Raw genomic sequence first — 26,869 nt, 5'->3', positions numbered from 1 at the left:
TTGTTCAACGTGGAACTTGAAGATTACCATGTGAATAGGCCCCAGCTAGCCTCATGGAGGTGACTGAGGCACCCCTCAAACAGCCTACCAACTGCCAGACATATGGGTGAGCCCCTCCAAGACCAGCCGACAGCAACCACATGAATGGGCTTAGGTAAGACCAGAAGAACTACCCAGCTGAACCCAGACCAGATCACCAGTTCATAAAATCATGGACTAATGAATTGTCTTGAGCCACTAGGTTTAGGGTGGTTTGTTATGCAGCAAAGACTAACTGATACACATACCCAGCAAACATACACTGTGCAGACAACACATATACACATACACATGTGCACATAAATGTACATAAATGGCCTCCTACAGAAAAATCTGTCAGCAGCCACACGGACACACCCCTCACAGGTTACACGCAGACATGCCCAGCCATCACCCAAGCCCACACACACCTCTATTCAGGCCACCATTCAGGCTCACGCATCAATGTAAATACATTCTGGGAATGGGTGGGTCAACAATACCCAAGCTCTGTGTCCCTGGAGCTGCCCAGCACAGTACAATGCAGGGCATGGAGAAGGACTCAGCAGACTATAGTTGAACAAATGGATGAATAAAGTGAAGGGTGCAAAATGAGCCATCGGTTGGCACAGTGAGCAGATGGTGCTGGGGGTTTCCCGGGGGTAAAGGAAGAGGCCTGGCAGTGGGGATCAGAGCTTCAGCTTCCAGCCCTCTTAGAGACCCACTGGCAGGGGCAGATAGGGGGTGCTCACACATGCTTATATTGCAGATTATACTTGTGCTTGAGAGTCTGTTTTAAGAATTGGTCCCACTTGGGGCGCCTGGGTGGCACAGTCGGTTTAGTGTCCGACTTCAGCCAGGTCACGATCTCGCGGTCCGTGAGTTCGAGCCCCGCGTCAGGCTCTGGGCTGATGGCTCAGAGCCTGGAGCCTGTTTCCAATTCTGTGTCTCCCTCTCTCTCTGCCCCTCCCCCGTTCATGCTCTGTCTCTCTCTGTCCCAAAAATAAATAAACGTTGGAAAAAAAAATTTTTTTAAAAGAATTGGTCCCACTTTTTTTAGTGGGGGGAGGGGTTGTGAAAGAGCACTTGAAGGAAGTTGGAACCAATATATTACCTTCTATGAGTAACCATGGGGACATTGAGGATGTCAGAGAATTAAGTATGGGTTATGAGGAAATTAGGGGAACGAAAAGCAAAGCAGGTAGTAACTCCAGGAAAAACCAAAAGTTTCTCAAGAAAGGAAATGTAACCATCATATGCAATTCGGGTTAGCAGGAAACAGCATTTGTATAGTTACAGTATAAATAACACTGGCTATTCACTTAATAGAAAATGGTGAGGGGCACCTAGGTGGCTCAGTCAGTTAAGCGTCCGACTCTTGATTTTGGCTCAGGTCAGAATCATGGTTCATGAGCTCGAGCCCCGTGTTAGTGCGGCACCTGCTTGGGTTTCTCTCCCTCCCTCTCTCTCTGCCCTTCCCCTGTTCACACCCTGTCTCTCTCTCAAAATAAATAAATAAACTTAAAAAAAAAACAGTGATAAACATAGATTGAAAGGGAAGGAGAGTGAGAATAGTTAACTCTTCCTTGATAATAATAAAAAGAAGAAATATTTTTGACCACTTCCAGAGTAATTATTCTGGTGCATTATTCTAGGCACTTTACATGTTGAACCCTCATAACAATCCAATAACTTAAATATTCTTATTACTCTCATTTTACAAGTGAGGCAACTGACCACAAGGAGGTTAAGTCACTGCCTGAGGTCACATGGGCAGTAAGGGGAACAGCTGGGATTCAAACCCAGGCAGACAGGCTACAGAAGTGACACTGAAGATTTCAGGCAATATTTGCCTAACATTAATCCAGAAAACCACAGGAAAAGCATCTTACCTAGAAATATGAAAGAAAGCACCAGAAGAAATAGTTGAAAGAGTCAATGCAGTTGTTTTGGGGGTCAGGAGGGGGAAGGACACAGCAAGGAAATGTTTTTTATTAGTACTACTTAATTTATACAGATACAGAGATACATATCCACGAGATAGGGATGGGAATCGACAGAGAAGAAACATGAGGGAATTTTCCCTGGTGATGGAAAGTTGCTCTACATCCTGACTGGGGGTTGGGAAAGAGTATGCACTTGTCTAAACTCAGCAAATGGTAGCGTTAAGATCTGTGCATTTCACAGTATGTAAATTACACACACACACACACACACACACACACACACACACACACACTGAACTGTAAACACATATTGAACTCTAGCTAATGATATGCATGCTAAAATGCCTTTCAAGGGAAGTGTACCAAAGCTTGTAACTTACTTTGACAAGTTTCAAAAAAATAAGTTGTCTTAATAGATGAATAGATGCCTGATGAAGCAAATCTAACAAAATAGTAAGAATTGGGCATCCAGTAGGTGGGTAGATAAGTGTTTGCTGTATCATTCTTTCAACTTTAAGCTTGAAACTTTTCTTAATAAAGGGCTGGGGGAAATATATGGATGCATTATCTGAAAAATAATATTTTTTAAAATCTAAATGGGGTGTTCTGTCTTGGACCTGGAAGGACCCACACAACTATAAGGCTGTTTTCATATCTTTCTGGAGGACAGCTATCACCATGCTCTTGCCTATGTGTCCGCCTACCCTAGGATCTAGAGTCAGGGACCTCAAGACTAATTCCTCTGTCCCTCCCTGCTTCCCCTGGACACAGGATGTCAGACAGGATGGGTGTCTCCTCTCCCTGGTCCTCTTGAATGCTGCAGTAGCAAAACCAAAACCATTTCACCGGGGTAAGGAACAGGGCCCTCTAGCTACATCCCATCCTCTGCCAAAAGGGTTGGCTGAGGCCTGGCAGGTGGGGACAGGTGCCTTTCCCAGGGGCCCATCACACCTTCACGACAGAAGTGAGCAGCCAGATTGCTGGCTCCCAAGCCCACGTGTATATAATTAGCTGCTGGGAAATAGATCTGGGAGCAGATCTCATCTCTGCCTAATTAGGGGCTGGGCAGCTGGGGCCAGTCTGGCCTGGGGGCGCTGCTATGAAAGCCAGGCAGCCCCAGGGGACAGGGCAGCAGCTGCTGGCCCTCGCTGCTGCTCACTGCCCCTCACACTCGGACTGAAGGCAGAACAATAGAGGGGCTGTTTCCGCAGATCCCCGAGGCTGGCAGAAGCCCCCAGCCATTCCTTCCACAGATCCCCACATGGGAAGCTGATAGGCTCCAGGATCCTGGCAGAAGGGAAGTCCTCCTGGAACCGGGAACCAGGAACCGCCTTCTCCACTTCCAAGAATGCCTGCCTGCTCTCTTTCGAACAGACCTGCCCGATGCCCTTCTTCACTACCCGCCCTGGCCCAGCTCCTGGGAACAGGTCTGGTCTTAGGGCAGAAGTCCCTGAACACACCTGCTCCACATTATATGACAATGTGTCTGCGGATCAGCTGCCCATTCCCTTCCACCAGACATGGCAGAACCCATGTCTGTCTTACCCACTGCTGGGCACTCAGCAGATGCTCAGGGGGAAGGACTGCCAGGACCCAGGACAGGGAAGAGGGGTAAGGCATGTGTCAGGAGAATCAGGGAGCCAGAGTGCCCCCTGACTGTGGGGTGTGCAGCAGGCCCAGGTGTGACCCCAGGCTGGAGTGTAGACCTGCTCTGTGACAGTCCCCAAGCCACCATCCCTCTAGTTCTAAGACCGTGGAAAGGTCACCTTGAAGTTTCAGTGACAGGATGAGCGCAAAGGGTCTGCGCCTAGGACTTAACCTCCTCCAGGAACAAAGGGGTCCCCTGGCCCATCACCCACCAGTACTGTGTTCTAACATGCAGCCACCATAGCCACTTTCTTGAGTTTCTGGGGTGCTGGCAGCTGACAGCAAGGGGCAACACTTAGCACAGAATTCTGGCCAGGATGACCAGAGGAGCTGCTCTTTGACATCTGAAAGGACACCTCCTCTGCAGAGCCTGCCCAGATTACTCCTCCTGACCCCTCACTCTTTAAACTTGGGGACCAGAAGGCTCAACTCCTGCATTGTCAGACCTGCTAGGTGCCTGCAGGCAGGTTATAGTCCTCCCGGTGCCTCAGACTCCTCGTCTGTATGACGAGGAGGTAGACTCCATTCTCATGAGCTTGGCCACTCTCTTCCATAACCCAGTTTTCCCTTGTTTCCCTGAACCACCCAGGTCCAACCCAATTCCCTGGGGCTGATTGTAGACGATCAGACAGACAGACAGACAAACAGCTGGGCTGACCTGGATGTTTGTCAACAGCCCAACGGAAATCTCCTCTTTATGCTTAAAATAAAACTTACATCAAACCTGTCACCAGGGCCCCCATTTGAGCTTCCTGTTTCTGAGTGCTGCAGCCAACACGGCCTGCAGGAGAGGAAACACCACCCAGCCCTTCCCCACTCCCACCCCGGGGGTGGGCAGAGGCCACCCAGGCTTTCACCCTTTGTGTGCCCGGCCCTGGCTGTATCACCAGCCAAGGTGGAGGCTCCCAACGGGGAACTAGCCCGGAGGGAGACAGGAAGGAACTGAGACCTCAAAGCCGCATCCTTCCCCTTCCCCCAGCCCCCTGAGGACTTGTCCCATTCTCCCACTGAAGCCCAGAGAGGGAGACTGGCTTGTCCAGGGTCACCCAGAATTGGAGGCGAGGCCACTTGTTTTGTGCTGTCCACCCCAAGTCCGTCTTCCTCTGAGAACTCCTACTTCCAAACCCCAATCTACAGCCTGTGTCACCTCAAGTTCAGAGTTTGCATTCTTTGAGCTTCCTGCACCCTTGGGAACAGGGCAGGGATAGGGAAGGATCCCTGTACCCATCAGCCTTTTCCCTGAAGGTCCCCCACTTTCCTGGTGCAGGGGAAAAAACCTGTCCCGGCTCTATCCAGACTCACTCCGTGGCCAGACCCAGTCCTCCTCCGTGAAGGAGGCCCAGAAGCTACCCAGAGGGGTTATGAGGATCCCCTGTGGGGCAAGTCTTAGGCCAGGCCAACCACTGACCTCATGCCCCCACCAGATCCTGGGGTGAACAATTACTAAGTTCTGAAGGTCCCACCCCAAGACCTCTCCCACCCCTTCTCCTTGTGAACACAGAAGAGTCTGATGACCCAGCCTTTGAAAAACAAGCATTTGTGTTTATTAACCAAAGTTGGGGGGAGGGGGGGAGTCAGGGCAGTACAGACTCCTATCAGTCCCTCCTGTAGTCTACCCACCTAGGCCAGGCTGCCAAGGCCCTGCCCCCACCCAGAGTAAGTTCCCAGGGAACCAGGGCCCCCTGGGAGAGGAAGAGGAAGTCAGCAAACGTCAGAGACCAAGGAAGAAGGAAACAGAACCGCTAGGCCTAGTAAGATCCTTTGGCCCCTCACTCTCGGTAGAGAAGGCTAAGTGCCCCAAATCCAAACCCACAATAAGAGCCAAGTAGGACTCATGTCAAAACCTCTACATGTGAAGGGCAGACGGTGGCCCAAGGTCAAGAGGCAACTCTCTCCAGAGTCAGTCCTTGCCAGGTGGATGCTGGTCCCGCCTCGGAGGCTCCGCCTCCACACCAAGTTCACACAAGGCAGCAGCCTCCGGTCTGCCCCAAGCCCACGAATGGATGCAGAAGAGGTCAAGGGGCCAGTTGCCTCTCTAAGATCTGTCTGTGGCAAATGCAGCGTCCCGTGGAAGTCTAGCCCTCAGCTGCTGGGGTATCGCGCGCTTGCCGCAACCCGTACAGCCACTTGATCACGCGGGCGTTACGCTCTACCACCGACACGCCATAGGGGACGCGCTCCCGCTCCCGCGCCCGCTCCTCAACAGTGGCAGAGCTGCGGCGGGAGCAGTCCCCCTCAGAGCTGCCGGGCCCAGCGCTGGGCCCGGCCAGGGACACGATGTCTGAGCTAGCCCGCGCCAGGTGGGCCACTCCCAGCCCCCTTGCCTCCTCCGGGTCCAGGCCGCAGAAGTTAAAAAATCGCTCAAGGTCGGCCGCTGCCCGCGAGAAACGCTCACTCAAATCCGACTTGGAGCGCTGCAAACCCGGGGGGCGGGCCGGGCTGGAGGCAGTGGTAGTGCCTGGCGATGGGCAGGGCTGGGCAGGTGAGGCAGGCAGGGGACGGACATCCACTCGGCGAACCGCAGCTGTACTGGGCGGTGGGCGTGGGGGGGTGGCTGGGGGCGCCTGGTGGGCTCCCTCTGTCCGTCCAGGGGTACGGCCGGCCTCGGCAGGGGACACGGGACTATCACACAAGTCGATAAGGCTGCTAAGGATGTCCAAGTCCAGCTGGGGCCGGCGGCCAGGGCCAGGCAGGACTCGGCGGCTAGGCGTGAGCACCGTGCGGCGCGTCCCAGGGCTGAAGAGTGGCTGTTTGGACAGCAGGGGCTGCACAGGTTCCTGGCGGGTGTTGGCCACATGCAGGCTCTTGACGTACTTGGCCTTGTCAGCCTCCAGGCGCTCCACAGCACTGGGTTTCCGGGCTCCACCATCTGCTGGCCGCCGTAGCAGGTAGCCGGGGACTTTGGTCCGCAGGCGGAAAGGTAGGGCAGGGGTGTCCCGGGCTCCCGGAGTCAGTGTGTCCACAGGCATGGCTGTTACATACCCTGAGGGCTTTGGTCTGGGAAGGCCGGAGAAATGAGGAGCCAGATCCAGGCAGAAAGTTGGCAGCTGGACGCCGGCAACGGCTGCAGGGGAGGAAAGACAGAGGCTGAGCGCGCTCAGACAAAGGCTCAGCAAAGACCGAAATGGGCTGAAGACGCGTTCCCTATTAAAAGGTAATAGCCACGCCCCCGATTCACAGGGAGCCAATCAGAAGACAGAAAGCCACCACTGAGGGCCTGTGACTCCGCCCACAGCCCCGCCTCCTTCTCAGGAGACCAGCCCCTCCTGAGGCAGAGTGGAAAAAGTGCCAAAGAATGACAGGAGCAGCCTGAGCAGAAAAGACAGGACAAGCCTCGCTTTAAAGGAAGCAGAGTGGGCTCCAGGCCATATGCTGGGCCCCAGCCAACTTAATCTCTCAACGGGTCCTCTTAACAGCTCCATTTTGCAGACAGGGAAACTGAAGCTCAGGGAGTTCAACCAACTTGATTAAGCTAACCCAGCAAACTGATGGCTCTGCCCCTTGCTTCCAACCAGGGAGGTGCCGGCACAGCAGTTTTAGGGTTGGGTGACCAAGAGAAAGCGCTGTAACCCCACACCCCACCCGGACTGGCCCCAGGGAACCTGGTCCCACCTTCTACCCTTACCCACTCAGGCAGGAAGCTGCCCTGTGCTATCCACCCGTCTGGACATGCCAGGCCCCAGGCATAGCAATAAGCCAGCGGGGGAGGAGTGTAGAAAGGCCCCACCCCCCACCCCAGTGAAGTCCAGACACTCATCAGCTTCCAGTATGGACTTCACAGTGACCCATGGATGCCTGTCAGCTAGAAATATCAGCCCTGTGCTGTGCCACTCCAAGAGAAGCTGGAAATGCCCACAATCACAAAACCCTGCTTAAGAGCATCCAGCAGACCCTGGATCTGCCAGCAGCCACAGGATGGGCACCCAGAGGCAAGGGGGCCCACACCTGGGTGCACAGGCATCCACATGATCACCTAAGCATCAGGGCCTCGTGCTCCAGGCATCAGGCCAGCCCTGATCCTTTTTCCAAGAAAAGACTGGAGCCACAAAGTGTCCCCCACTAACTCTCCCAGAGATGGGCCAGAAGAAAACCCACAGACCAAGTCCTGAAACTTCTCATCTGAAAAACGAGAGAGGAGGACTTCAATCCAGATGATCCCCAAGAAGACTTGTCATTCAGACCATTTACACCCATGTTGTCTAATTCACTAGCCACATACGGCTAGTCAACCTTAACTTTAAATTTAAATTAAATAAAAACTTACAATTCAGTTCCTCAATCACACTAGCCACATTTCAAGTACACAACAGCCACTCTAGCGGTCACTACAGTAAACAAAGCAGATTAGAGCATTTCCGTCCATAACAGAAAGCTATACTGCACCGCCCCGTGTGGTCACCCAGAATGACAGGAGGAGTCTGGATTGGGGTGGGAAGGCAGACATCCCTGTGTGCTAGACATTTAACACCATCCTCTCCTGGAATCCTCCTGGAATTCAGTTGGAATTCCCCCAATGCGAGAAGGGTCACTGTCATCTGATTTTATAGGCAGGGAAAAGTGAGACTACAGAAGTGACCAACCTAGGCCCCAGAGCCGATAAATAAGACACAAATTCGTATGAAGCCTAATTCACTTGTCTATTATGTTTATGTAGTTTTACTCTTTGTTCTTCCCATGCCCCTAAAATACAGCTTCATGAGGGAAGGTGGTTTGTCTGTTTTGTTCACTGAATCTGTTTCAGGATATTGCTTTCCACACATAATAGATGTTCAATATATTTTTCTTGAATTAAAATGTCCATGGGGACCAAATGAGAATGGGCAGACCTCAGATAAACTAGAGAGGGATGCATCCAGCCTTTTGCAGGCATATGCGTCCAAGATGGGAGGTATGGAATGTGCTAGGAAGCTGGAAGAAAGATGTGCATGAAAACTCTAGGTTCTTAAATCTTAGCATATTTGATAATAATTTTTAACACCTGTGTGGATAGGGGCGCCTGGGTATCTCAATCGGTTGAGTGATTTCGGCTCAGGTCATGATCTCATGGTCATGGGGTCGAGTCCTGCTTCAGGCTCCTCAATGAGCATGGAGCCAGCTTAAGATTCTCTTTCTCTCTTTCTCTCTCTCTCAGGGGCACCCGGATGGCTCAGTCGGTTAAGTGTCCAGCTTCGGGTCAGATCACGTGCTCACGGTTCGTGGGTTGGAGCCCGGCATGGGGCTCTGTGCTGACAACTCGGAGCCTGGAGCCTGCTTCAGATTCTGTGTCTCCCTCTCTCTGCCCCTCCCCTGATCGTGCTCTGTCTCTCTTTCTCTCTCTCAAAATGAACAAACATTTTTATTTTATTTTTTTATTTTTTATTATTATTATTATTATTTTTGGAGATCATGTAGAAGGATAAATTTTATTCTGTAGAAAGTTCAAATCCAGTGTACACTGGGGGTCCTTCAAAGAACATAGGAAACCCTCGTGAATTTTAAGACTTACACTAAAATTGATTTCTTAGTTTTCAAATGTCTTAAACAACTTCCACAGCTCTTCAGGATCTGATTTTAGCACAGACCGGAATTTCTGAATTGAACATTTTTAAAAATTTTTATAATTTTTTTTTTTTTTTACACGTTTACTTACTATTGCCTGCTTGGGATTTTCTCTCTTCTCACTCTCTGGCCCTCCTCCCACTCACTCTCTCTCAAAATAAACATTTAAAATATTTTTTTCTCTCTCCCTGTCTGTGCCCCTCTCCTCTCTCGCACTCTCTCAAAAAGAAAATAAATAAATAAAGTAAGTAAGTAAGTAAGTAAGTAAGTGTGGATGAAGCAAACAAACAGGTCTGCAAACGTATCTGCTCTCCCCACCCCAAACTAGCCTCCAGCCCCCAGTCTGAAACCTCGGCCGGCGCAGCCATGGCAAGTTACCAGAACCTTCGGGGCTGTCGGGCCAGAGACAGAGCTGCTCCCAAGGCAGAAGGGATGGCGTAGGTGGCAAAGGAAGGCTGCCCCACTGGGGGCCGACTCCCAGGGGACCTCAGGCAGGAAGGGTCTGACAGGAAAGGCAGCCTTGCGGAGCCCGGTCGAGGTAACTCGCCTCTGCCCCACCCCCGGGCCGCCGCCTACCAAACCAGTCCGACCCGTTGGCGGCGGCAATTCCCTCCCGGGAACCATCCTGGGAAACCGGGGGAAGACGGAGGTCAGATGGGCAGGGCCAGGGCAGAAGCCCCGCGCCCTCGGACCGAGCTCCTGGCCGCAGGGGCTCCTCCCGCAGCCCGGACACAAGCCAGGAGCCAAGCCGGGCTTGGGGGCCGCTGGCCAGCTCGCCCACCCGCCCGCTGCACCCCCTGCTCCTGCAGCTGCGCCTCTTACACACTCCGGTTCCTTATCTGAAACGCGGTTAAAAATAGACCTGAGCCTCCAGGTCTCCGCGAGGATGGAGAGATAAAACAGGTCGAGGACTCTCCCAGCACCTGGCCGCAAGGCCGCGTTCCAAAAACGGGGCTCGAGGTTTTTATGATTCTGACGACCCAGCTCCGCAGACCGCCCCCCTGGCAGGGGTCTCTCGGCAGCTCCAGAAGCGCCGGAGCCTCAGACAAAGGAGGCACGTGATAGAGGCTAATCCTAAACTGATCTGACCAAATCCCATTTCACAGGTGGGCAAACGGAGGTGTGGCGGCTCCTGAGTGTTAAAGCCAAGGGTCCCAGTTCCCAGGTGGGACTCGTCCTCTCCGAGGCCTCCTCTCATCGCCAACGCCCCACCTACGGGTTTCAAACGCTACCCACAAATGGCCCCTAGAGCGCCAGCTGTGAGCCCTTCTCTTAGGGCATCCCCGGGGCATGCGGCCGCACCTCGCCCCCTTCCCACCGGCTTCCCTAGAGTCAGCCTTAGGGGGTTGGGGAGCTCGGATCCTCGGTCTGGCTTCCGCCCTGCCCCGTTTCGGGACACTCTCTCGGAGACTCCCAGCGACGGAGGAGGCCGCGAGACAGGCGGCGCGCTGTGTGACTCTGGCCGCTCACCGCCCCTCTCTGAGCCCGGATCGACCTGGCTCTTAAGTGAGGTCTCGTCCAGGCGGGAAGGTGAGCCCCCGCCCCGTCCCCACCTTCCCAGGAAGGCCCCCCCACTCCGGCCCCGATCGCCCTCCCCCCGCGCCCCCCCCCCCCCCTAGCCCGCCCGGACCCGCAAATACCTTGCTGCGAGCGCGCCCCGCTACAGAGCGCTCCCCCGGCCCGGCCCACCTAGGGCTCAAGTAGCACGCGTTTGCGCAACTTCCGGCGGCCTGCCTCGGGCAGGTGAACCCGCCGGCCCAGGTAGTACCCGAAAGGAAAAAACGAAAGCCAGGCGGGGGCCGGAACCTGAGCCCAGGCGCGCTGGCTGCGGGCTTGGCGCCCGGACCTATCCCAGGGAGCTCTTCCGCGAGCCGGGGCCGCCCAACCCACAGCTACACTGGCCACATCCGCACATCTGCCACCCGCAGTCCCCGTGGCCACGCGGGCCAGCGCACCCATCGTGGGAGGTGGAAAAACGGCGTCCCCCCCCCTTCACCCCCCTCCCGTCCTCAATGACCGCCAGTTAACGTTGACTGTGCCAGGCACGAGAAAGTGCTGTTCCTGGTATTAATCAATCCATGTTAATCTTCCCAACAACCCCCGTGAGGTGAACTCTATTATTATCCCCATTTGACTAATGGAATACTGAGGCCGGGACAGGCTGAGCTAGTTGCCCAAAGTCACCCCGAGGAGTCCGACTTGGGCACTTTCCCTCCGGACCAAGCCTTCATGTCACCCCGTTCTACCTGTGTGTCCCTGAGCAGGTTGCTGGACCCCTCTGGCCCTCCATTTGCCAAGTGAGGCGAGTCTCACCTTCCAGGACAGGTCAGTGTGAGTTCTTAGGCTCTGAGAGGGCCTGTAGAAGCTTCGTGCATGCTGTAAATATTTGTGCCAATGGCAACAATGGTAATAAGAATAACTAGAGTGTTGGAGTCCCAGGCACTATACTTATGTAAATCTCTGGACAACCCCCACCCCAGGGAGGTACTACTTAATGCCCATTTTTACAGATGAGGAGACTGCTGGAAGGAATCCTTGGGAGGGAGGTGATTGTCTCCACTGCCAAGCCAAGCCCTAGTAGGTCACTTCAGGTGGGCACATTTGATGAGGCCAGTTTCACTGGGATCCTGAGGCCCAGAGAAGGCCCTGAGTCCTCGGGAAGTCAAAGGGGGCCCAGTTTTCCATGTCTGTGCCAAGTGGGGGCTGCACCCAGTTTGGGGCAGAGGGCTATGAGGGGACAGGAAGTGATTCAGAAAACCATTCTCCTCCCCCTGGGAGTGAGTCAGCTCTGAGGCCTCCTCCAGGCCCTGGAGCCTGATTTTAGGGGAATGAGGGAGGCCAGCCTAAAGACCATGGTTCCCCACAATTTCCTGCTGGGTCCCTGCCTGGCCCTCTACTGAGGGTGGGAAGGATGAAGGGGGAGGGCTCCGTTAGGCAATAACCATCATAAAAGCGAAAAAAAAAAAAAAAAACAATAACAATTTTCATAATATAATAAGAAATGTTCTGAGTGGTTTCTTTGTACCTGACACTGTTCTGAGCTCTTTGTATCTGTTGACTCATTTAATCCTCACACTCGCCCTGAGGTACTCCTATTATGCTCCTTTTACAGTTGAGAAAACTGAGGCACAGAGAGGTGGGGCCACTTGCCAGAGGTCACACAGCTGGTAAGTGGCAGAGCCAGGATCTGAATCCGGGATTTGAATCCAGGAACAGGGCTGGAGGAGTGGAGGGAAGGGGAGGAGACAGAATCTTCAGCGTTGGGATTCAGTCACTCACCTCCCAACTTCGGCTCAGGTCACAATCTCATGGGTTCGAGTCTCACGTGAGGCTCTGTGCTGACTGCTCAGAGCCTAGAGTCTGCTTCAGATTCTGTGTCTCCCTCTCTCTCTCTCTCTCTCTCTCTCTGCTCCTCCCCTGCTCACACTCTGTCTCTCTCTCTCTCTCTCTCTCTCTCTCTCAAAAATAAATAAACATTAAAAAATGGCAATATGGCAATGTTTTCCCAACAGACATCAGATCTAACCCAGACTCTCTCACTTGGCACTCAGGCCTTCCACGATCGGGGTCCCGCCCTCCCCTCCCACCTCAGCTCCGGCCTTTTCTGCTGCAGCTACATACCGCTCCCTGCTCGTCTTCAACACCCTAAGGTCTTTCTCGCCTCACAGACTCTGCACCATTTGTCCTCTGCTTCAAACCTCTTAGCTCACCTTCTTCAGGTCCCACCTTCTCAAAGAGGCCTCCCTGACCACCCTGAGGCTCCTGCCAACTCTCTCATCTATCTGTTCCCTTCCACGCATTCATCCCACCCTGTCATTTTAGATATTCACTTACTGATGACTCGTTTCCGATTTCTGTATTTTCATCCTCTCCCGGGACCAAGCATACAGGTGTGCACACGGCACACCATTGACTAAGTGGCAGGACTGGAAACCGGGCCACCTCAGAGACAAAGGCCCTTCACCACCAAGCCTCCTCCAAACCTCTTGCCTCACCCCAGGGCTTCCCCCATCTCTCCCCCTCCCCTCCAGCCTCCCCCTTCAAGCTGAGCTCTGGCCACTTCAGATGAGCCCCGTTCTTCCTCCAAAGACATCACATCCAAACTTTTGCACGGCTGGGGTCTGCTCCTACAGTGCCCTTCCCCACTCCAGCCCTAGGGCCACCTCTATAGCACAGACTCTGCATCCAGCCTGCCAGGGTTCAAATCCCAGCTCCCCCGGAGTAGCACTGAGCTCCTGGGTAAGATAATCGACATTCCCGTGCCTCAGTTCCCCAACCGTAAAATAGGACTTGTAACAGTGCCCCTCTCCCAACCTGTGTGTGACAAATGCCACCAAAATGTGATACTCCGGTACCCAGCTCCTGGGTGAGGACTTCATCACCCCGAACGTTGACCCACTTTTCTCAAAGTTTGCAAATCCAAGCATGCAGAGTCGAACAGACATTTCTTCAAAGAAAGTGTACAAAGGACTGATAGGCACATGACAAGATGCTCGATATCATGGATCATTTGGGAAATGTAAGTCAAAACTACAATGACATAACATGTCACATCCATTAAGATGACAATCAAAACATAGAAGCAAACAAAGAAAAAAAAACAAAAAACAAAAAAACCCCAAAACAGAAAATAACAAATGTTGGTGAGGATGTGAAGAAACTGGAACCCTTGAACACTGTTGGTGGGAATATAAAATGGTGCAAAAAATAAAACAAAATAAAACAAAGTAAAATAAAATAAAATAAAATAAAATAAAATAAAATAAAATAAAATAAAATAAAATAAACCAGTGTAACTGCTGTGAAAACAGTATGACGGTTAGGAAAACTTTTTAAAGAGAATCACCATGGTTGCACCACAGTGCGAACAGACTTAATGCCACTGAACTGAACCCTTAACAAATGGTTAAGATGTGAGACTTTATGTTATATACATTTTACCAAGAGAAGAAAAAGAGGGAGCACAGAGTCTGGGTCAGACCCCCTGGATCGGAATTCCTGCTCTGGGTGACCTGGCCCAAGTCACTACACCTCTCTTGCATTCAGTTTCCATTTGTGAGGTGGAACAAAATAACAGCACAGAATTGCAAGAATCAAACGAGCACATGCTCATAAAGTACCTGGCAGAGGGAAGTGCTCGTCGAGAGGTGTTCGTGATTTTTATTCTTTGTCTAGGGGGCAAGAGGTGTGGTTTCGATGTTTACAATTTTCATGACATTCTGCACCCCCACCCCACCCCTTCCTTCCACCTCCTTCTCTTGCTGCTCATTAGAAGCCAGGCCCTGACTTGGGTGGAGACAGGGTGGCCCTCACCTGCCCCAGAAAAGGATCAGGAAGGCTCCAGGCAGCAGAGAAGGGGCGGGCCAATAGGGCAGCCCAGCTCGATTTCGGCCCAGCTGTCCGGGTCAGAGACACCCAGCTGGGCATCCTCCAGGGCCATGGCAGGCCCCATTCTATTTCTGGAGTCTCCCCGGACTCTCATGCCCTGGCCTGCCTGCAGTCAGCCTTGCCCAGAACCAGCCTTGCCCAGGGCACCCTGGCACACATCTCAGCAAGGGAGAGGTGAGCAGGCTGAAGGAGGGGTGTGGGCACAGATGCCTGGAGCACTGATCTCCTATTCGGCCCAACTCCATCAACCCAATTAGCTGCGCCTGTTTGTACCTCAAGTTGCAAAATGGGGACAGAGGGGCTTGCGGTGGAGATGGAGAGAGACCACATGCAAAGCCTTAGAGACGGGCCTGGCTCACGAGGCTGGGAAGGTGGAGGTTGGGGCCAACTCACAGGCAAGCCCACTTCCTGTCCTGGATTACCTTCTGCCCAGGCCTGAACTCACTATCATGGCTTCTTATCTTGACCAGGAGACGTGAAGAAACTTGCCCAAAGTCACACAGCAAGTCAATGACAGATCACAGAGAGGGCAGTGGTCTTATGATTGAATATATAATCTATAATGACATATATATATTATATGTGTATAATATATACATATATGAATATGCACATATATATGTATATAATATATACATATATGCATATGCGCATATATGTATATAATATACAGACATATCTATACATATAATATATGCATATACATATATACATATATGTGTATATATACATGTGTGTGTGTGTGTGTGTGTATATATATATATATATATATATATATATATATATATATATAATTTTTCAACCAGGTGATATATGCACATGACCCAACAAAAACTCTAAGGAGAATAAAATAAAAATAAACTCCTTCCCACTCCTATCCCCAGCCACCCAGTTCCCCTCCCTGCAATCAGCACTGCAACCAGACAGCTGTGTGTCCTTCCAGGGAGATTTTAGGCAGATACAAGCAACAACTATGGACACATATTCTTTCTTTTTTTTTTTTTTTTTTTTACACGAATGGCAAAATGCTGCGCGTACTGTTTTTCCCTTGCTCTTTTTACTCAATAATACGTGTTGTTTTAAGAATGTTGTTGGGGCGCCTGGGTGGCGCAGTCGGTTAAGCGTCCGACTTCAGCCAGGTCACGATCTCGCGGTCCGTGAGTTCGAGCCCCGCATCGGGCTCTGGGCTGATGGCTCAGAGCCTGGAGCCTGTTTCCGATTCTGTGTCTCCCTCTCTCTCTGCCCCTCCCCTGTTCATGCTCTGTCTCTCTCTGTCCCAAAAATAAATAAACGTTGGAAAAAAAAAATTTTTTTTTAACTGTTGTTAATATATTATTAATTATAATATGTGTTATTAATATACTCAATAATATACGTTGTTCAATAATATCTGTGGTGCCACATCAGTACATAAGGAGCCTATCAGCCCCTGCTGATGAGCCCTTAGTGTGTGTCCAGACGCGCCCTGTTACAAACCACCCTGCAGCGTCACCGCACCGACGTTGTGTTGCCTTAGAAGTGGGACAGCTGGGCTGGGCATGTGCTTGTAATGGTGACAAAGACCATGTGAGTCGATCTCCACCAGCAGGACACACAGCAAATGGTCAATAACTGTTAGCTTTAGTTAGCTTGATTAGAGGTTTGGGCACCCCTCAATTTTGCCTCACCCTAGCCCCTCCCTGCATCGCATTCCAGCCGAGGAAGATAATCAGCTCCCTAATAACTGAAAGCCATAGGACATCAGATGGGTAAATGCCACTGAGAGAAACAAAATAGAAAAGGGGGAGGGCCGGGCATATGAACTCAATAAATATTTGTTGAGAGACTAAATGAAAGAGTTCATTTCTTTCTGAGTTCCCAGCGCATCCCCAGGAGGCAGGGCTCGGCCCAAGTCAGATGCTCCACTGGGACCCGTCGCGGCCCCGTCCCCAACTCCAAAGTCTCTGGTGACTAGTGGCTTCAGGTTGAGCGGCTGCCTCTACCCATTCCCCCAACCTGGGGCAGATTCCCAAGAATCTAAAAGCGGCTCCAGAGCACCTGCTGCCCACCTAGTATCTACCCCAGACACGTCAGTCCCCTCGGATCCCCCCCAGAACAGCCCTCTGAGAGAGACAGCACTGCGATTCAAAACCCCGTGGGCAGAAGGACCCCAAACGCGCCTTGAGTCCACCCTCTGGCGTTCCAGAGAAGGGAAGACAGATGCCCAGGAGGGGCACCCAGAGGACTGCGCGGGAGAGTGGGGCAGGAGGGAGATCATCCAGCCAGGGCTCCAGGGCTCGGCAGCCTTGCAGCTAAGAGGCTGAGAAGCTGACCCCCAGCTGCGTGTCTGGGCCTCCCAAGGCAAATCCTGATCTACCCCGACTGGAGACTTCGAGACGGAGCAGAAAGACCTGAACTGGATTCCCCACCAGACCTCGCTGTGCCAGGCCACTTGCCTCTCCGCACCTCATTCTTTCTCATCCGTGAAATGGGGTACCAACTCCTCCCCACACGTACGACGCGGGCAGGACGCATACAGCAGGCGCTCACGGAGCCCCTCAGACCCCAGCGCGCGCCCCAGACCACCCGCCCCCTCACCTGGAGCCGGCGCTAGGAGAGTCCTGGCTCCTCCAATACGGGTCTTGGAGAGGCTGACAGCTCCGACCCGAGGTTGGAATGGCCGCGCCCAACGCTGCTCGGAAGGCCCCAGCCCCGCATGAGGACCCGCAGGGGCGTCTTCGGAACTGCTCTGCGCACCCGAGGTGGACGGGGTACCTGACTGTCCCCAGGCCCCCACCAGAGCGGAGGCCCGGGGGGCGCAGAGGAAGGGGAAGTGAGTTCGCCAGTCTCCCCCCGTCGCCGGAATGGTTTGCCCCGGACATCCTGATTGGTTCCTCGCTTCCGTTCGAACGCCGCGCCATCCGGGTTGCCAGGCGACCGCTTAGCTTCAGCCCAGGGATAGCGCGTCCAGCCCCAGCAGCCCAGCTCCGCCCCGGCTCAACCCCTCCGGCCTGTTCTTCCCTTGGCCGCTGCAACTCAGGAGCCTAGTTATTTCCTTTTCTCTGCCAGGACTTTCTCCTGGTCCCCAACAGACTATGGCACCATTTAGGGGCCCCACCTAGTCCCTAGTTCCGACTTTGCAGCTGGCTATGTGAGCCCGGGCTAGCCCCTTTCCCTCTCTGTTTCCCTAACTGCACGGTGGTAAATTGTAAAATGTGCATATCCAGCAGTCCCGAACTTTACTAAGGAAATGACCAAAGATATGAGCAAAGATTAATGCAGCCTAGCGTTATTTACAATAGCAAAAAAATGGAAATAATTCCAATGCTCAGCAAAAGAAGGTCGGTTATATACTTCCATCCTGCAGAAGAGCTAAGTCTACTGAGCTTTTTACCTGCCAGGTAGCTTTACATAACATAACTTGTCAGTGCTCATGGCATAACCCTTTGAGATAGGTACCTTTAATTACCCCACTTTGTGATGAGGAATGTTATGCAGCTATTAAAAATGATGTAGTTAAAGATACTTAAAGTATGAGGAAAATGCTAAGAAAGCTTTTTAAAAGTATGTTTCAAAGCACTATGTACAACATAACTATGTATTAAATACATAATTGTAATATCATGTGTTTATGTGTAATCGTTTATAAAAACAGCAGTCAACTTCTTTTTTGTGTTTTTGTGGATTTTCCAATTTCCAACACTTAAATTGTCAAGGGGAAAAAAACCCCACATTTTTTAAAAGGATTAGAATAAATTGACTCTAAGCACCCTTCAAGATAAGGAAATTTCATAACTGCAAGTCACTATTTGGGTCTAGGGCATTGTTCAAGTTGGAACCGACCTCTGTTTTCTAGTCCAGATGGTGATCTTCACTCTTTGATTGGATTTTCAATGATTGAGCACTTACTGTACAAATACCTTGGGCGGGTCGGGGAGGGGGACTAATAGTATACCAATAGCTAACAATGATTGCACATTCTGGCATGAGCACCAATCAAATCAGAGTAGATAGCATCCGAAGCAGGAAGTCTGACTATATCTGGGAGGAGCAGCTAAATATCAAAGTTGGCATTAACTGTGCCCTTTGCTAGACTGTGCTCGAGGCCTGACACACATTTTCTCACTTGACTCCCTTACCATGTGAGAAGAGAGGTTCTATTATCCTTCTCATTTTATAGATGAGAAAAGCATTGTTTATCTGGATTCAGCAGGAGTCCTCTGAACCGTTCTGTTATGTTCCCATGTGAATATACAACACGTGTTGGCAGCAGCAGCGAGGGGAGGCAAGGAGGATCCTGTGATCACAAAAGACACAAAGCAGCGGCAGACCTAGACTACATACTTCCTGAGGCTCGTACAATTTAGGGACATCTATTTAAGGAAAGACCTACAAAATCACAAATATAAAATTAGGTAATAAAGTGATGATTTGGTTAGAAAGACAGAAGAAACCTCAACAAATGAAAATTCCACAAATGTTGCAAAATCCAGGAAAATAATATTATTTCTATGAATTACATATTTGGCATACCTCCCTGATACTTTTCACAAACAAGCTTCTTCTGGCTCCCTGTGTACATTTCACACCTCTCCTCTACTACATACTGGTGATATTGGGCACTGTAAACCCAGAGAGGGAGAGAGAGAGAGACAGAGAGAGATGACCTTTCACCCTGGTGCACCTTTATGTCACAGCACACCTCAGTGTGCTAGGTAAGGGAATTCCTGGAAGCCATTACCAGTTGGCAATAACTTTTCACAAAAGTGACCGAAAACAACGCAAATAAAACCGCGAAGCCCGTACTAAACGTCAGGGTTCCCTTGGCCAAATCCCCCAGACGGTCAAACGCACTCCGACATCATCTGACACAAAGGGAAGTCTGGATGGAAAGAGAAGGTGGTTTTAACAGAGTGAGGTTTAAACACCTTACTTTGGCAAGTTTTACAGAAGCATATGACTCTGTGAACACCTTGCTAGGGAGTCTGCTGGACCTTAGCTTCCCTGTCATTAAAATGGGAATAACAACAATGGTGTCATGGTTGAATTCTTCTCTCAGATGTACAACTTTAATCAGGGGTTAGGAGAGATTTGAGATGCTTGGATAAAGGTCCTGCTGACCCTTGCGTGTTCCAAACTTGCCTCTGCCCTACGTACCCTGGAGCTTAAAACAAACAGGATAGGGGCGCCTGGGTGGTTCGGTTGGTTGAGCGTCTGACTTCAGCTCAGGTCGTGATCTTGCAGTTTGTGAGTTTGAGTCCCGCGTCGGGCTCTGTGCTGACAGCTCGGGACCTGGAGCCTGCTTTGGATTCTGTGTCTCCCTCTCTCTCTGCCCCTAACCCACTTGCATTCTGTCTCTGTCTCTCTCAAAAATAAATAAACATTTTTTAAAAAAATTTTTTTTAAAGAATAAGGAGGTGCACAAGCTGTCATTAGTGTGCCCAGATGAAAGGGAGCTAGATGATCCTTAGGGTCGCGTCCTGACCCAGCATGAACAACAGTAGCATCTCGCCCCATCCACAGGCCTGCAGCTTTTAGTGCCTCCTGCAGCACCCTGGCCTTGGCGGTGTTTTCTCCACTCAGCTCGAAACTGAGATGAAATCAGCCTCAGATACCAGCTCCCTATCCTCTGTGCACCCCATGGCTGTATTTTGTTTTGGCAGGGGGAGCCTGGCCTTGAAGTGGTTTGAGAGGCATGCACTGGGGGGGGGGACTGGTGACCAAGGACAATTCCTGTGTCTGAGCTTTCTGGTCCCGGGGGGAGGCAGCCTATCGAGCCTTCAGGTGAGACCTCATGAGAAGTTCAGAGAGAACTGCCAAGCCAAGCCCTTCCTGAGTTCTTATCCAACAGAAACCATAAAAGAGATGAAAAAAAAAAAAAAAAAAAAAAAGATTATTGTTGTCTTAAGCCACTAAGTGTGGTGATGATTTGCTATTCAGCAAGAGATAATACCTAGGGACTTTTTACAAATTCCAACGTCCAGGTTGCACCCCAGACCAACCACATCTGAACCTCTAGGAGAGGGGCCCAGATATCAGATTTCCATGTGCAGCCAAGGTTGAAACCCCCTGGAGGAGGTCCCCTCCCGCTTCTAGCTTGGGCAGCTCCCACTGACCTCAGGCTGGTTAGGAGTCTCTCCTCTGGGCTTCCACAGCCCCCTGTGTCAAACTGGCCTGGGGCACGTCTCCTGACTTGGCAGTCGGGAGATTTCTTATCGGGTAAGTGGAGGTGATTATAGCACCCAGCTGACCTCCTGGACAATCCCATGGTGTGTCACCTGAGAAAGGGCTTGGGGAGCATAAAAAGCGAGCTCTCCAGGTGGGGCTGTTATCACTGAGCTGTTGCTCGGGCTCAGCATTCCTCCGCCTCCCCTCCGCCTCGGCTTTCTGTCTGGACAGCTAGGAGACAGCAGCTTCCAGTTTGGAGAGAGGACTCTGCAAGTTACCCTCATCCCTGCAGACTTCCCCCCTTCATCCCCCCTTGGTTTGTTTCAGGATGTATTTACTCATTCAACAAATATTTTCTGAGCCCCTGGTCTGTGCCGGTTACTAGGAAGACAGACGGGAACACAGAGAGTTACATTCTAGTGAGGGAGACAGAACAATAGATGAGTAAGTGAACGGACAAGTGAGACATGTTATAAATAAAAATAAAGCAGAGTAAAGCAATGGGCGTAATGGAAAAGGGGCTGCTTTGTAAGCACAGTGAGGGAGGCCTCTCTGAGGTGAAGCCTAAAGCGTAAAAAAAGAGGCAGCCGTGTGCAAATCTAGGGAAGGCTGGGAGGAACAAACATGTGCAAAGGTCCTGGGGCAAGAGTGAGTTTGGTATGTTTGAGCCAAAAGGCCAACGACTGGAATGGAGAGACAGGAAAAAGACTGACATGAAATTGCTGTAGGCCACAGAGAAGAGTCTAGAGTTTAAAGATAAAAAGCGGCAGTTTCAGATCAAGATCAAGCATTCTGGGGTCAGCCGGTCAGAGTTCTAATCCCAGCTCTACCGCCCACCTGCTGCCAGACTTGGGAAAGTTCCTTAAACCCTGAATATTCAGCCCCCTATCTTTAATGGGAATAATTGCACCTACATCGCAAGGAGTTACCTTGAGTCCCCAGGATGATGCCCACAAAACCCTTAGCACAGGACCTGGCCAAAGCATGGCTCAATAAATGTGCGTTATGTTCATTGCTGATGACAATAGCAGAGATCATACCGCACAACCATGGGGGTTCCCAATAAATCGCAAACCCTGACAGAGAGCGTACATGCTTGCACCCTGTAGCGGGCTGAACAGGGTGCCCGCGCAGAACAATCGGGGCTGGCAGCAGTCTCCTGGGGGTTAGAGACAGGCTGGCAGCTGCAGGAAGCAGGGCAAGATGAAGACAGGCTTGAAGATCCCGCTGGATTTGGCCCAGACTGAGCCACATCGGCTCTCCACTCCCAAATCCTCACGCCCCAGGAACAGGGTCGAGTTGTGAATCTGGGGAGCCCAGAATTCTTCTAATCCTGAGGTCTTCGGGGTGCCTGGGTGGCTCAGTCGGTTAAGCAGCCAACTCTAGATTTCGGCTCACAAACCCGTGAGATTGAGCCCAACCCCAGGGTCAGGCTCTCTGCGCCCACAGCGCGGAGCCTGCTTGGGATTCTGTCTCTCCCTCTCTCTGCCCTCCACCCCCCACCTCAAGCTAAATAAGTAAATTAAAAAAAAAAAAAAAAAATCCCGAATTTTGCATTTTATCGAGTTTTAGTTATTTAAATGGAAAGGCCACACAAGGCTAGTGGCTGTCATATTAGCACGGCTCTAGAGTGGAAGTTGTTTTCTCTTCGATTCTCTTTCACTCTTTCTAGCCTTCATTCCTGTCCATTTCGCCCACGACAGGAGGCCGCAGACTCAGGGCCAAACTGGGTATCTGTTGCTTTATAAAAATGGGTCTTGTTGGGGCGCCTGGGTGGCTCAGTCAGTTGAGCGTCCGACTTCGGCTCAGGTCATGATCTCGCGGTCCGTGAGTTCGAGCCCCGCGTCGGGCTCTGGGCTGATGGCTCAGAGCCTGGAGCCTGCTTCCGATTCTGTGTCTCCCTCTCTCTCTGCCTGTCCCCCGTTCATGCTCTGTCTCTTTCTGTCTCAAAAATAAAATAAATGTTAAAAAAAAAAAAAATGGGTCTTGTTAAAGGAAATTCACCAACGTCCAGTGTATATTTCGCTGATTTTTGACAAATGTGTCCAGCTCAATTGTTGCCGTGGAGGAGTGGCTTCCGTCACCTGGACAACCTCCCTTGTGTGTTTCACGGTCACGTCCCTCCCCCTCGCTCTGGCAGCCACTGGTCTGTTTTCTTTCCCTACGCTTTCATCTTTTCTGGACTATCACACAAATGGGTCAGCCTTCTTTCACTTGAAGCAGGATTAGAGTTTAAGAACATTGTTTTATTCCCATTCCGTTATTTCCACCCCCCCCCCCCAGAAGTTTTCTAATTACGGTGAACGATGCTGAGTTTCCACTCACAGAGAAAGTATGAAATTTCCTTTCACGCGGAATCCATTTAAGCCAAGGAGTACACGTTTCCTTTAAAACGTGGAAGTCACGCGGGGCGCCTGGGTGGCGCAGTCGGTTAAGCGTCTGACTTCAGCCAGGTCACGATCTCGCGCTCCGTGAGTTCGAGCCCCGCGTCGGGCTCTGGGCTGATGGCTCAGAGCCTGGAGCCTGTTTCCGATTCTGTGTCTCCCTCTCTCTCTGCCCCTCCCCCGTTCATGCTCTGTCTCTCTCTGTCCCAAAAATAAATAAATGTTGAAAAAAAAAATTTTTAAAACGTGGAAGTCACTAATAGAACAGGTGGGATACGGATACGGCAGCAATTACAAGAGACACGAGTTACTCGTCTTCGGGAAAAACACCCAATCCCACCTCTGCGTGTGACACGTGGGGGGCACCAAGACCCAGGAGGAGGTTGACTGGCCCGGATCGCATCAAGCAGGTGGCAGAAACAGGAGGACACTAGTGCTGCTCAGGACAGATGGCAGAGGCTGGGAGGAGAGGCTTGGGTCCCCTTAGGGTTAGGGGGCTGTCCCCTCCCCCCACTCTTGGGTCTGCGCTAATGGAGCTGCCCCAGGTCAGAGGCTGGGCCTGACAGATGGGATTCTACAGGGGAAAAAAGGTTCAGAGGGTGAGGGGCCTTTGTCCCAACCCCAGATGGCAGGGCCAGGCCAGAGGCAGGTGGAGAAGTAGGGCCCCTCCTGAACTGGAAGGTCGTGGCCCGGAGACAGAATCTTTGTGGAAACGTAACACCCAAGCCCCTCCACCCAAGGGACTGGTGCAGGCCTTTCCAGCTTTCAACAAGACCCCTCCACTCCACATGCAAATCAAATGCAAATGAGCCTGCAGCCACTGCGCAAACCCCGCCTTCCTTTCCCTCTTGCTGAGGTCCACCCCACAGGTCCAGACACCCACGGATGTCCAGACACCCGAAGGCCCAGGCCCATCCTCAGCACACGCTCAGACCCCTCACACCAGGACTGGGCATGAAATGGGCTCAGCTGACCCATCTCTGCCTGGAGGCTGCGTCAGACCTGGGCCACTCCTGCTGTCTCTCCCCCTAACCGTCCTCCCCCCGCTCAGGCAGATCTTTTAACACCATAAATCAGTATCGCAAAGCTAGAGTGATCAAACCAGTCTGATACCGGTATGAAAACAATCAAGGGCCCAGAAATAAATCCACACAAATATGGCCAAATGATTTTTGACAAAAGAGCCAGGGCTACGCAATGAGGAAAGACAGTCTCTTCAACAAATGGTGTTGGGAAAACTGAATATTCACATGCAACGCATGAAATTAGACCACTCGCCTTACACCACTCGCAAAAATTAACTGGAAATTGATTAAAGGCTTAAACCTAGGACCTGAAACCATAAAACTCCTAGAAGGAAACACAGGGGAAAACTCCTTGACATTGGTCTTGGCAATGATTATTCAGATATGACAACAGGGGCGTCTGGGTGACTCAGTCGGTTAAGCGTCCAGCTCTTGATTTCAGCTCAGGTCATGATCTCGAGGTTTGTGAGTTCGAGCCTCAGGTCGGGCTCCATGCTGACAGAGTGGAGCCTGCTTGGGATTCTCTCTTGTGCTCGCTCTCTCTCCGCCCCTCCCCTGCTCATGCTCACTCTTTCTCTCAAAATAAATAAATAAATAAACTTAACAAAACAGATGTGACAACAAAAACACAGGCAACAAAAGCAAAAATCAACAAATAAGGACCACGTCCAACTAAAAAGCTTCTACAAAGCAAAAGAGAAAACCAACACAATGAAAAGGCAGCAGCTCAAGTGTCCATCGATAGGCGAATGGATAAAGACGTGGGCTATATATACAATGGAATATTACTCAGCCATAAAAAAAAGAATTAAATCTTGCCATTTGCAACGACACACACGGAGCTAGAGAGTATAATGTTAAGCAAAAAAGTCAGAGAAAGACAAATACCATTGAGTTTACGTGTGGAATTGAAGAAACAAAAAAGGAGCAAAGGGAAAAAGAAAGAGAGAGAGGCAAACCAAGAAACAGACTCTTGACTATAGAGAACAAACTGATGGTTACCAGAGGAAAGGGGGTAGGGGAATGGGGGACCTAGGGGCTGGGGATTAAGGAGCACACTTGTGATGAGGACCGGGTGTTGTATGGACGTGTTGAATCGCTATATCGCACACCTGAAACTAACACAGCACTGTATGTTAACTAACTGGAATTAATAATAATAATAAATAAAGTAAAGTAAAAATAATAAAATGAAAAGGCAGCCTTTGGGATGGGAGAAAACATTTGTAAACATGTATCTGATAAAGGGTTAATATCCAAAAAATATAAAGAACTCTTACAACACAATAGCAGACAAAAAAAAAATTGAAAAATACACAGAGTAGGGGCGCCTACGTGGCTGAGTCGGTTAGGCATCCGACTTCCGCTCCGGTCATGATCTCGCGGTCTGTGAGTTCGAGCCCCGCGTCGGGCTCTGTGCTGACAGCTCAGAGCCTGGAGCCTGTTTCGGATTCTGTGTCTCCCTCTCTCTCTGCTCCTCCCTTGCTCTCGCTCTCTCTCTCTCTCTCCAAAATAAATAAACATTAAAAAAAAAAAAGAGTATTTGTGTAGACATTTTTCCAAAGGAGACACCCAGTTGGCCAACAAGTACATGAAAAGGTGCTCAACCATCACTCATCATCAGGCAACCGCAAGTCAAAACCACAATGAGATATCGCTGCCCACCTGTCGAAACAGCTATTACCAAAAAGACAAGAGACACCAAACGCTGGCACGGCTGTGGAGAAACGGGAACCTTTGCGGACTGCTGGTGCGATTATAAATCGGTGCGAGCCACTATGGAAAAGAGCGCGGAGGTTCCTTTTCTGCCAAAAGCAGAACCAGCACGTGCCCCGGCTGTGTCACCTCCTGGCGTGTGGCCGAAGAAAATGAAATCAGAAGCTCAAAGACCTATCGGCACCCCCAACGTTCATGGAAGCACGACTTACAAAAGCCATGGAAGCCACGGGAGCCATGGAAACAACCGAAGTGCCAGCGACTGACGAATAGGTGACGAAAACGTGAGAAGGAAAGAGACAGAATGCAATATTACTCGGCCCTAGGAAGAAGGAAGGCCCGCCACGTGTGACAACACGGATAGACCGGAAGGGCTTTTGGCTAAGTGAAGTAATTCAGACAGAGAAAGACCATGGGTGACCTCGCTTATAGGAGGAATCACAAAAACCGAATTCACAGAAACAGAATAGAGCGGTGGTTGTTAGGGGCTGGGGGAAAAGAGGCGAGAGGCCGGGCAAAGGGACCAGCACTGGGACGGCCCCCAGTGCTTCCCCGGCCAGCTCCCCGTCACCCAAGCCTCCGGCTCTGCGACATGGTACCTTCACAGCCGGGCCCTCGAACACCCCTCCAACAGCTCTGGTTTGCCTCACTCGCCGTGCGCAACGCCTGAGATGATTTTATGTGTTTGTTTTCTTGGTTTTGCTCGCCTCGGTTCCACAAGGGCAGGGGGCCTGGCCTGTATCTCCCATGCCTAGAACACCGCCTGGCACATAGCAGGGGCTCCGTAAATATTGGTGAGCGAAGGGAGGGGGGTGGGAAGGAGAGGAAGGAAGGACCGAACGCCCCCACCGAGGCCCCCCGAAAGAGGCAGACAGATTGGAGCGGAAAATGTGACAATAACCATTTGTTCACTCGACAAAGTTACGGTGCGGGCCAGGCACTGACGTAGGGGCTGGGGACACTGTGGTGAACAAGACAAATTGCCTCAGCTTTCCAGGCCCACGGCTGGTGGGGGAGACTGAGAAGCCACAGGGGTCACTGTTCTGAGTCATCTGTGAGG

The 26,869-nt window shown here is 51.2% G+C and overlaps 1 protein-coding gene across 7 annotated transcripts in view; it reads right to left on the bottom strand.

Annotated features, from left to right (window-relative positions):
• FAM110A (family with sequence similarity 110 member A) overlaps positions 1–26,869 on the bottom strand; it is a 147,485-nt gene that overhangs the window by 10,357 nt on the left and 110,259 nt on the right. For 2 of the 7 annotated variants that reach the window (XM_045445032.1, XM_045445035.1), the window contains one exon: positions 1,078–6,675. In XM_045445032.1, the coding sequence (XP_045300988.1) occupies positions 5,687–6,580 (894 nt within the window). In that variant the 5' untranslated portion in view covers positions 6,581–6,675 and the 3' untranslated portion in view covers positions 1,078–5,686. Of the gene's footprint in view, positions 1–1,077; positions 6,676–10,789; positions 10,979–11,395; positions 11,792–17,114; positions 18,123–26,869 lie in introns of those variants that run through there. The other 5 variants (XM_045445030.1, XM_045445033.1, XM_045445036.1 and 2 more) reach the window with 5 other exon arrangements.

The sequence above is a fragment of the Leopardus geoffroyi genome, chromosome A3 (genome assembly GCF_018350155.1).
Source record: "Leopardus geoffroyi isolate Oge1 chromosome A3, O.geoffroyi_Oge1_pat1.0, whole genome shotgun sequence".
In the NCBI taxonomy this organism is placed as follows: domain Eukaryota; kingdom Metazoa; phylum Chordata; class Mammalia; order Carnivora; family Felidae; genus Leopardus; species Leopardus geoffroyi.
This window is presented reverse-complemented; position numbering and strand designations above follow the sequence as displayed.